The sequence below is a fragment of the Otolemur garnettii genome, unplaced genomic scaffold (genome assembly GCF_000181295.1).
Source record: "Otolemur garnettii isolate 467f Iridium unplaced genomic scaffold, OtoGar3 scaffold00008, whole genome shotgun sequence".
In the NCBI taxonomy this organism is placed as follows: Eukaryota; Metazoa; Chordata; class Mammalia; order Primates; family Galagidae; genus Otolemur; species Otolemur garnettii.
Genome location: NW_003852403.1, coordinates 36,640,151 through 36,651,908, shown reverse-complemented (window position 1 = coordinate 36,651,908; position 11,758 = coordinate 36,640,151). Strand labels below are relative to the sequence as shown.

Sequence of the window (11,758 nt, the reverse complement as noted above, 5' to 3'; positions counted from 1 at the left end):
CCCTGGCGTGGAGCCAGAACCCAAGGCTCTGATGTGGGAGGAATTCACTTCTATACCCATCCATCCCAATATTTTTGGCAATACGTAAATCTGGGGGTATGGTGAGAAAAGGGGGCCACGTTCTGCCCTCCTAGCACTTACAGGCTCATGGTGGAGAGGAAGGGTGTCACAGTGGAGGGCTGCAGTGTGCATGTGCAAACTCAGAATCCAGCAGCTGGCTGCTGAGATCCTGTTTCCCTTGGCAGGGGCCTCATGGAATCGGCTTCCCTTCTAGGGTGCTACTTCCTCCTCACCCAGGGCTTCCACTCGGGCCCACAGTTTCAGGCATGACCACTGACTAATGATCACCCAAGGCTCACCAAAGCAGGCAGCACAAAGGATCTGATGGCACACAGCTTTCTCAGGGGACTGACACTGTATGAGAGGACACTGTCAACCCAAAGGAATGAATCTTGAAATCTTACACCAGAGGATCAAGGTGTCTATTTTTAAAGTGAAGAAATGCCTACCTGGCATCTTGGCACTTTTCACACTGACCACAAGGAAGTTCTGAAGTCAGACGTGGAGCCAGCGGGGAGACAGGCCACCTTGGCCGACTAGTGAAGACTATTGTCCATAACACCTGTTTCTGAAATCTGATTTCTTTCCATGTTTCCTGGCACTAGCTATTGTGCATGTGTCAGGGGGGCTGTATAACACAACAGCTAAGTCAAGATCCTTTCAAAGGTCGTAATCTAGCAGGACAAACAACCCCAATGGCTGTGGTTGAGATGACAGACCCTAAGTGCTCTGGAGGAGGGGGCTCACTGGATAAGCCTGCTTGGTGTGATGGGACATAGATTGGCCTATTTTGGAAGGTGGAGCAAGGCTTGGCAGGAAAAGCATAATTTCTAAGGAGGAGAAGAGGATTTTCCGGAAGAGGATTTTGTAGGAAGACCAGAGTTTGTAGAAAGAAAAAGGCTTTTAATAAGAAACAGGGTTTCATGTGATGGGTGGGGCTTTGCAGAGAAGAGCAGACACTTGTCACGAGGGACAGGGTGTATGGCAGGATCGGGGCTGCAGGAAGAGCAAGGCTTTGCAAGGGACTCTGTAAGGAGGAGCAGAGGGGGGCTTCGAAGGAGGCTGGGCTTTGAAGAATTTGGAAGGATGAGTGGGGCTTTGCAGGAGAAGGGAGGACTTCTAGGAGGAACAGGGTAATGCAGTGCAGCGGAGGAGGGCTTTGTAATGAGTAAAGAAAAATAGCTCAGAGCTGTCTAAGCTATGTGAAGTACAGCAAAACTCCTCGGGCCCACAGAGAGCTTGGGACTTCAGCACCCACCTCCCCACCCTGCTTAGGACAGCTGAATGGTTTAGAGGCATTCTGTTCCTGACTAGTTGCCTCACCCATCTTCAAGTTCCTGGAATTTAGACAAAGAACAATAAATAGCCAATTAATAGCTTAAGTTATTTCAATGTAAATTCTTGGCAAACAATTTGGGAACTGCCTGTTCTTTTCCTTTAAGAACCGACTTACAGGCCAGCGTGGTGGCTCACACCTGTAATCCTGGCACGCTGGGAGAGGCTAAGGTGGGTGGATTGCCTGAGCTTTAGAGTTGAGACCAGCCTGAGCAAGAGCAAGACTCTCGTCTCTACAAAGGAGAAAAACTAGCTGGGTGTTATGGGGGTGCCTGTAGTCCCAACTACTCAGGAGGCCGAGGCAGGAGGCTCTCTTGAGCACAGGATTTTGAGGTTGCTGTGAGTGATGACACAAAGGTGCTCTATCCAGGGCTACTGAGTGACTGAGATTCTGTCTCAAAAAAACCCCCCTAAACAAAAAACCCCCACAAATATCAAAACAGAACCCACTTATAACTGCTGCTATTAAGTGTCTTTCGGGGCAACTAGACTCTATGCTCCAGGTTTGCCGTCCTCAAACTTGGTCCAAATAAACTCTCTACCTACATTTGCCTCAGTTTTATTTTTCTTTGGGTAGACTGTAAGGAGAAACAGGCTTGTAGGTGGTGCAGGGCTTTGTAAGGATAAGCTGGGCTTTGTAAAGATAAAGTAGAATTTGTGGAAGGAGCCAGGGCTGTGTAGGAGGAACAGAGCTTGGTAGGAAAAGTAGGGTTTGCTGGAGGAGCAGAACTTCGTAGGATAGTAGGGTCTTGCAGGAGAAGGTTTTTGTGAGGAGGAGGAAGAGGGATTTGTAGGAGTGGTGCTTGTTGCAGAGAAGTAAGGCTTGGTATAGAGGATACACCTTGGTAAGGAAGAGCAGGGGATTGTAAGGAGGAATAAGGCTTTGTTAGGGTGAGCAAGGACCTGTAGGAAGAGCTGTGCTGAGGGATTAGTCAGAGGAGCAGGGCTTTGCAGCAGCAGGGCCTTGGAGGGGGGCAGTGGGGCTTTGAAGGTGCTGCAGGGCTTCCTAGGAAGAGCAGGCTTGTTCCATGAGTGGAGCTCCGTAAGGATGAGCAGGGCATGTAACCAGGCACAGGCCTTTGAGGAGGAGCAGACCTTTGAGGAGGAGCAGACCTTTGAGGAGGACCAGAGGTTCTTCAGAGAATGGGGCCTCCAAGCAGGAGCATTGTTTTCTGAGGAGGAACAGAGAATTCCTTAGGAGCATGGTTTGTAGTGTTGCAGGAAGACGAGGCCCAATGGAGAGAAAGAACACCCAAAGATGTTTAAAAGAGGAAGGGCTTTACTCCAGCCAGCTGAGCGATGGCGACCCAGAGTCCCCAACTGGCTGCCTTCTCCTTTTTTCTCCAGTCAAAAAGTTCCAGCCCATGGGTCCCTTTCTTATTGTTCAGTTTGAATAAAGCTAGAGGAGTGGGTTCCAGCTTTTACAGAACCATGGGCTTTTACAGAAGCAGAAACAAGCATTCGCTTCATTTCCAGGTCCCAGGAAGTTAAGTTTCTACAAATTCCTAAGAGCTGAGTCACCATGGGGAGGACCTTGCAGCTATGTCCCGGTAGCCTCCAGGGGAAGAGACCTTTGTTCTCTTAGATCTTGCTTTTTCCGGGTAGCCTCTCTCAGTAGGAGCAGGGCTTTTTAAGGAGAAACAGGGCTTTGTTGGCTCCAACTGGTAGTGGTGAAATTGCCTGTATTAAGATAATGTAAGGCCATATGGCAGGAGGAGTGATAAAAATAGGATTTCTGTAGAGGTATAGAGATAGTGGAAAGTTAACCAGGTTTTGTTCACTAACCTCCCTCCTGCTATAACTGTTTATGTGCTGGGTGTCCTTGACAGGAGCAAGATCTGTGACTTCCCCAACCACTTCTATAGATAACATCACTATTGTAAAACCTAAGTCTGGTCTTTGAAATATCTTTCAGACTTCGCATTTGGGGTGGCCATGGGTGGGAATCCATCTAACAAGTTCTGCCAAGGCCCACGATGATATCCCACCTGGGAACTTCTATTTTCCAAGACCATTCTGCTCAGTGCTATGAGTTTAATTCTAGCCAATCAGCAGACCTTGTTCCCTAGCTCTTTGTTTGCCAAACCACCTTTTAGACCTGAAATTCTGAGAGAGATGGATTTGAACAATTACTCTCATCTCCTTGCCTGGCATCTTGTAATATTAAACTCTTTCCCAATGCTATGCCTGCTGTCTCGGTATATTGGTCTTTATTGGGTGGTAGACTCAGTTGAGGAGTGACAGTGATTGTTGTGTATTTATCTTTTCTGGACATGATTTTCCATTTGATTGTTAGGATGGGGTATTCTGGAACCCCAAATTCTAAGACAAGGGTTGGAGTGTCAAGCAGGGTTCTACATGGTTTACAGCAAAATACTACTCACAAATTCCCCAGCCACATAGAAAGCAGAGGTCGACTCCTGGGCCTCTCAGGCCTAGCCTGAGTGTAAGATCCCTCTCTATCAGTGGTTCTCAACCTTCCTAATGCCGTGACCCTTTATAGGGTTCCTGTGGATATAGAACTGCTGCTCTATATCCTTCCAAACAAGTGAAAAGACCAGAGCTGTGGCTTGCTGACAAAACACTTCTAAGACCTGGGGAAACCATGGCCTCTTTTCTCAAATGGAGGTGTGGCAGATTAATTAGATCACAAAACTAATTTCTCTTCCTTGTTGGGACATGGCTTTACCAGGTCTTCCCCCTGGCTTGCAGTTAGGTGAGGCCACATTTTGGCCAATGACATGTAGATTAAAGTAGTATGTGCTACATTTCTGATCACTTCCCTTGCATAATCCTCTACGTTCTTTTCCCTTCCCTCCACCTCGAAGAAGGTGGAGCTGAAATACAAAAGGAAGCCAAATTCTTCTCCCAGGAAAGCTACTTTCCAGGTCTCACTGAAGGACTGGGGTTTCTAGTTACCTCCATGGTTTCACTAACGTAGATAAAAATTTAGGCATCAAAATAACAACTGGACAGGGACAGAAACCATCACAACCGTCCTGACGTCAATGTCTCACTTTAGCCTAACTAGAATTCTTGAGGCAAGGATACAGAGAAGACATTAGTAAAACAGTTAAGTTCTCTAACTGGCTGAAGGAAAAAGTCTTTCAATTCACTTGGGCCTTTCTTTTGGTTCTGAATTACTTTCAAAAAGATTCACTGAATTTGATTAATGAAACAATTCTTGCAGAGCGTATGTGTGCATATACACCTTAAATATTATTTAAACAGTTGCAAACCAATGAGGAGTTCAGGGAAAACCAACCATTGCTGGCCCTCCTGGCACTCCCCCACCACATTGGTATGTGACTGTTTTAAGGGGCAACATGCCATCTCAAGACTAAATAGATAAAGAATCTTTAGAAAATGTTTACGATCTCAAAACTCAAATTTCAAGACAATTAGTTATCGGAATAGTACTCAAAGGAGACATTTTTAATGAGGGTTGCACTCTATAGCTATTAATATTATTAAAGATGACAAACAACAATAAATTATGCAATCAAATTTTTAATAACAAAGATACTATATTTTTAACATGGTCAAATATACTTGGCTAAGTCCAGATTTAAAAAACAAAAAAAGTATCTAGCCCAACAGTACAATCATACAGCTTTGTACAGAACATTCCATAGATCAACAGAAAATACATTTCAGCACAAAAATAAAAAATATTTAAAGGGAATCTCTAAGCAGCATTTTATTTCTGCAAAAGACATATCTTGTACTGATTAAATATCTACAAGTGCTTTTCCTTTACAAAAATACATATATTCTTAATAGACTAAGTCATTAACAATGACCTGGTAATTCTTTCACTTCAATTTGAATGATTTATAAGCTAAATCTTACAACCACAAAAAGGTTTTTATTTGTATTAAGATGTTACCACTTTTGACAAAAAGCTTAAAATATTTTATATTTCAAAGGAAAATTAGCAACATAACTTTACAATATATTCTATGATAATTTTATTTATTGTGAGGGCTACTCTATTAAAAACCGCTGAACTCTGTTGTTGCTCAGATGCAGGACAGCAGCACAACACTGGTACTCCCCCCACCAGCTCTTGCCGTGGGCAACTTCATAAGGACACTTAGGCCCCCACCCCTATTCCAAAAATTACAGCGAAAGAAAACTGACCCCGGACAATGTCAGGCTGATCCCATTACATTTTTAATGTGTAGAACTCCCGCTCCCGTGGACTGTGTGGATAAGAAGTCTGTTTACTATCTCCACATTATCCCGAAACATTTAATCTTCACTTGTACTAGACTGGTTTCTTATTGCATGAAGCTCTCTAAGATGGAAGAAAACTAGACCCAGTATTTGACATATATCTGTTTCACTTGATTCTAGATTAAAAATAATTAAAATTAAAAAGCATTTCTGAAATATCAATGATTATGTCCCTTCATAGAAAAAGGGGCATAACAAGTATACAGACACATGTGAATGAGCATCTAAAATAAATTTTTAATTTTAAAACGTTCTGAAGAGGAAGTGCTCAAGCATTTTAATTCTATTTGACAATATGAAAGCAAGTAAAAAAATCTGTGATATGTGTATTAAACATAGAGAATCACTTTGAAATTATTGGAAAAACATCAGTGCAAGAAAAACAAACTACGAAACCCTGTACTGTATGTTTAAATCCATTTTAATAAAACTTCAATCTGATGTTTTTCATCAAAATATTACTGACCTAGGTTTATCAAGTAAAGCCAGGAATAGTTTATTTTGTGCCTTGAAAGGGTTTCTGAGTCTCTAAGTGTATTTTTTCCTCATTTTTCATAAATCAGATTTAGCAGACATGTTCCTTATTGTTCCCCAAACTACAGTACTACATATCTTAAAATAATAACATTTCAAGATTTTTGTTTCTAATCCAGAAAATTAAAGTTATGGCAAACTCATTTTTGAAGTTCCTATAACCAACCAACATCTTACTGGTATACAGGTTAGCTTGCTGAAGTCTTATGATAAACCAGACAGAGCATATAAACACTCGGGGTGTGTACCAATTTGATTCTACCCTAGATTTGCCTAGTGACCTGTCAGAAAGACTTTAAATATGAGCTTTACCCCTAAGTTGGCCCACAGTGTGCATTCCCAAGAAGAAACAGGGAAGTACTGAACTTCTCCTTGATGTACAAGCTTGTTCTATGACCCCATTTTACCAAATTTGGCTGTATGGCTAAATTCCAATACTACCTTAATTGCTGAGATGATAGCTACTTTGTAAAGGGGAGCCGGGGAACTGCAGGCCCTTATGAAAATTTTGTTTCTGAAACAGAAAAAGCACTTCCTTCTACAATCCAATAGCATGGACTCTTTTCTACACAAGTAAGCACAACAGCACGTTTACCAAAGTCTGTCTTTAATAAAATTGCTCATGTTACAAAGAACCCAGGAGCCAAATAAGCTTCATTTTAGTTTATACTGCCTCCATGAAATGATAAAGCTTCTCAAATTAAAATTTAAAAACCTCAATTTTCTTTTCACAGTCAGTATTTCTCCCACTTTCATCCATAGGGAGGCTATTTGTTGTTTACCTCTTCCTCACCTTTGAGAATTTCCTAAAATCTGTCAGATGGTGCTGGAAAACAATGTATTTGAAAGAAAGTGTGCTCTGATTATTGCAAGAAAAACCTGCATTTGACTGATCTCACCAAGAAAATTCAGTTTAAAGCCTTTCTTTGGTGATATTTCAGAAATTAATCAAGGTTATTGCCTAACTACATAAAATTAAATTGCAATCCTACAATTTCTAACCTTCAAACTGTTAAAACTGTCTCTCCAACATGGTTATTAATTAAAATGTCTTTGGTGATATCTATATTCTTATGAAAATCTTAAAAAAAGGATTATTCTAATTTACAAGAGCCTATTTAGATACGAAACCATTCATAAGAGACAGGTACAGATAACTCAAACTTTATGCAGTAAATCTACAACAGAAATGCACTTCAGCAATGAGGCACTTTCTCTGAAATATTTCAATAAAGCTAAACAGTTCATAATATTATATAACACTTACTTTTTTCCTAAAGAATCAGTTTAAATTTGGATTACATTTGCATGTGTAATATAGTTGAGCAAAGTCATTACATTTATAAAATGTGGCACATCAGTATGGGATAGATTGAATAAAGAAGTATCAATGAATAAAGAAATAATGTACTTTCCTGAAAGTAGCTAAGAGACATTACCCAAGTTACCTAGACTGAATATTACCTCGTCAATAAGCCTTTCAGTTAATCTTTCATATTTAGAAGTATCTTGTTAATCTAGAGAAAAGGGTACATTTTGATTTCTCTATTAACTGATGTGGTTACTTTAATTAATGTTTATAAACCACAGGCATTCTTTATATCTAAGGTTCCTGGACCCTTTTGTATCTATGATTTCTAAGCTAGATAAAACAGATAATAAAACCTTTTGTGGAAGTAAATTTCTTTCAGTTTATTGCTTAAGAAACAACAGATTGAAGAAAAACATTTATTTTTTTTCCTCTGCTTTTATGGATTCAGATGATTATTCCTATAGGTTATTTAAACAGTCTTTTATAAGCACCCTAAACTTACAACGCTAACCACAAAAGTTTCTGTACCTGGTTTCTAGCAAATTCTACAACCTGACTTAGCTGGGGATATAGTGTATAACTAGATGTGAAAGTAGTCCCATACTCAGAAAGTCATAGTTGAACATACCAAAAGAAGTTGGTCTAAGAAATTTGTGGTTCTAGTAGTAAGAATACCTATCACTCAAGTCCATCAAAAAACGTGCATCTTTCCCCAAATGACAATTGATGCCTTTCTTTATGTGAGGTTTTCACATGTTTTGGCACATATTCCATTGTGTTTCAATAAAAATGTTAATACATTAATAGCAGATAAAGGAATTTTATATAAAACTAGTCTCAGTTCCATAATTGCTTCCGATATTATTTCCTGGGAAAATGGTCAAATTATTAACACATACGATCAGTCAATGAGCCAAATTAAAAAATACTTTGTAGATAAAATTTATTTATGGCCATAAGCTTTGGCCAGAGAACCAAACATCCAAGTCTCATTTGTGGCTTTAAAAATGTGCTCTAAATTGATTGAGTCATTAAATATTAACTTCCATGTGCAAAATGCTGTTATCACTGACCTGTTATGTGACAAACTTGTGATATTTAAAAGTTCTCAAGGATGTCTGGGAACTGGATTTTGCAGCATAGCTATAGCTAGATCCAAATTTAGTTTTCTGGTTGAGTGTAACAGTCTTTTTCAACCTTTTATATAGAGTTAATGGAAACCTGCCTTTTAAATTCTGCTTGTGTGCTCTCCCAAGAATAAACACAACCTAACGAAATGAAGTTAAAGTATTGCCATGACCTTTTCACAAAAGTCAGAACAACTGAAAAATTTAATATTCTGACTTGAAAAAAAGATGTAAGGAAAAGATAATTATGAAGTTTTTGCTTTATAATGTGAAATGCATCAAGATTTAGCTGTATTTTGTATGATTCTTAGAGTTGTAACAATGTTTTATTTCTGAGAAGCATTTTGAAATTCAGAAGGCATTAATTTGTGATACATTTTACTGGAAAATGTATCACGTTTACCACATATACAGTATAAAAACCATGTGTGCGACACACAGATTGTGCTCATGTTAGATTTCTAAAACACATATTTTTCCTTAGTTTAAGAGGTTAACTTGTCTGTTTCAAAGCAATTAATACAATAAGTTCTAAAGAATTTTTGAAAACAACTCTGAATTTTAAAAGATTTAAAACCAAGTCTTTAGTATAATTTAAGGTGACAAGACTTTCTTTTGACTTGCAGACTAACTCCGAAATGAATGGAAGACTTAAAATGCAAAACATAGGACAGTATCACAGATCTGACTCTAATGAACTCACACAGAAAATGATAATCCTATTGCCCCCTGATTACTACAGGATCTAAAATAAAATACCCTTAAACCGTTAATTTTGGTTAACATATTTATCTTCTATGCTGCATTTATTCTATTTTATGCATACAGTTTGGAAATGTAAAAGGTAACTAACGGTTTTAATCTATAACTGTTTTGAGACTTTTGAAATCCATAAAATAGCTAATGTTATGTGCTCTAAAATTCCTAATATTTAAAATAACCCTCTGCATGCCACAATAACATATACTAAGGCCAACTTAAAAAGAGGAACAATGCTCATTAAATGAGAGCAGCAATGTAATGAGACAGACATGAAATGGGCTATACAATGACGGTTCATGAAGCAGCACCCACTTGTCATAAGGCATTATGAAAGAAGATTAACCTCACTTACACATTAATGTCATTAGAAGTAAAGGTGATCAGCTGCCAACATTTCGAATGGTTGTGAGTCTAACTTCAGTTCTCCAGAAAAGTCACATACATTTTCAATCTGGAGGGCTAACACGCCTTCCTTGTGCAATTAGTAGACTACACAGACAGATGCTTAGAATGTCTACACTTGTGATGTGCTCTAATGTTAAAGAATAATTGGAATTCTTTGCAAACAGACCTGCACACTCAAGAATGAACTATTTTTTTTTTTTTTTTACACAAAAAGCTTATCAAGAACAGGACAGTGGCTCCAAAACCACTTTTCTAAATATATTTCCATACAAAATAATTTTGAGATATAATTATTAGTTCCTTGTACAGTACTCTATTTAAACAAGAATTAATAAAATACTAAGTATGTGAAAACTGCAACACCACAAAGATTGAGCCATTTTAACTAGTGTAATTAAACATTAGAACAATCTTGGAACAGGCAAGCAAAATATTCAAAAGGCTGAATCGCAGCTGCACACCGATTTCAGCGAGGACTTACACACTGTGAGACAGCACAAATATCCTATGCAGATGGTTCAGTAGCAGAATGGCACTTGGTTTGCTCTTAATAGAAACAACATGAATGTGATTTGACAATTTAGAGATAGACAATGGCCTTATTTGCATGCTGAAAGTCTGGTTGTGTCCCTCTAGTCCACACACCGTTAACTGTGCAATCTGCTGGCGAGCAAACAGTGCAGGATTCATCTCTGAGATTTGGGTCCCTTGGTCTAACCGAAATCAATTCTTGGTCGATACTGCAATACCATAGGATATGACTATAAAATAAAGACAGACGATGAATAGGAACGTTTACATAAAAACAACACCAGTTTATATACAAAAGACTATAAGAATTTGGGATCATAATTTGCAATATTTTCTGGTACCAGTAATAATACCAGGATAATTTTGACAGTTAAAATTTATATTATCATTAAAACTATTCCTTTCAGTTGCCATTATTTTTCTAGAACCAGTCAAATTTTTAGTAACATGCAAAAGAAGTTCAAAGGCCTATAGACATCACACCACTCTTGTACGTGATCAGTGGCTGTGCGACACTCAGGGATAGGCAGTTCCTTGTGGGGACCTGAAGTTACATGCCCTGCTTACAGGCACTCAACTGGTAGCCCTGTGACGCTGCACCAGACAGGCCGCAGGCTGGACTGAACCGGTGCTTCTGTGAGCAGGGGCTCACTAAGTCACACATTCACCAGGAGACCCCTGCTGGGAATTCCCCAGACTGTGGAGTAGTGTTCACAAATCATGTTTCTTACAAGTCTGATGCTGTTTTTTTCTTTTTAATATTCAAAATTTAATAGTTCTTTACAAATATTGAAAAACAAGTAGTTATTACACGAAACCTTTAGGGCGCTGCCTCTTTTTAATAGTCAGTTGATACACTGAATATTTGTACTTGACTATTATATAACATAGTGGAATATAGTTCATATGTTCATGTTGCTCTGTGTAGAAAAGGTCTGCACAGGCCACCGTATAGTATTAGAGAGGGTCTGCTTCTTTTGGACACAGACATAAGCCATGCCGCCTGTGTATCTGTTTTCACCCTCAATTTTACCATATTAGACAGAGCCTGAGCATCACAAAGTCAGAAAGAGTCTGGAGAACAACTGGTTTTCCTTTTTTTAAAGCTGTGCATTTTCCCTTTTAAAACAAAATCTGAGAAGCTACTTTTATGGAATCAAGGGCTGGGATGGCCACTGACTAACGTTTCTCCATCTTAGTGTATGTGGACACAAAAATGCAGTAAAGAAAATTTTGAATTCTTTCATACAGATGAAAAATGACAGAGTAAGATTCCACAGCCCTGGAAATGACCTTTTCAGTGCTTATCACAACCATGCTATAAACTCAGGAGACTCAACGGTGGAGCCTCTTCTACCATTCAGCTCAGGATGGGACCAGAGGGTGGGAACGAACACAGTGCCCAGGGCTCACTCTCCCAGCTGACGCCATACGGCAGATGCCACCTCCCACT

The 11,758-nt window shown here is 39.2% G+C and overlaps 1 protein-coding gene across 3 annotated transcripts in view; it reads right to left on the bottom strand.

Annotated features, from left to right (window-relative positions):
* Positions 1–4,817: 4,817 nt before the first annotated feature.
* PCGF5 (polycomb group ring finger 5) overlaps positions 4,818–11,758 on the bottom strand; it is a 62,984-nt gene continuing 56,043 nt past the window's right edge. For all 3 annotated transcript variants that reach the window (XM_003783695.3, XM_023509520.1, XM_023509519.1), the window contains one exon: positions 4,818–10,535. In XM_003783695.3, coding sequence (XP_003783743.1) covers positions 10,488–10,535 — 48 coding nt within the window. In that variant the 3' untranslated portion in view covers positions 4,818–10,487. The remainder of the gene's footprint in view (positions 10,536–11,758) is intronic.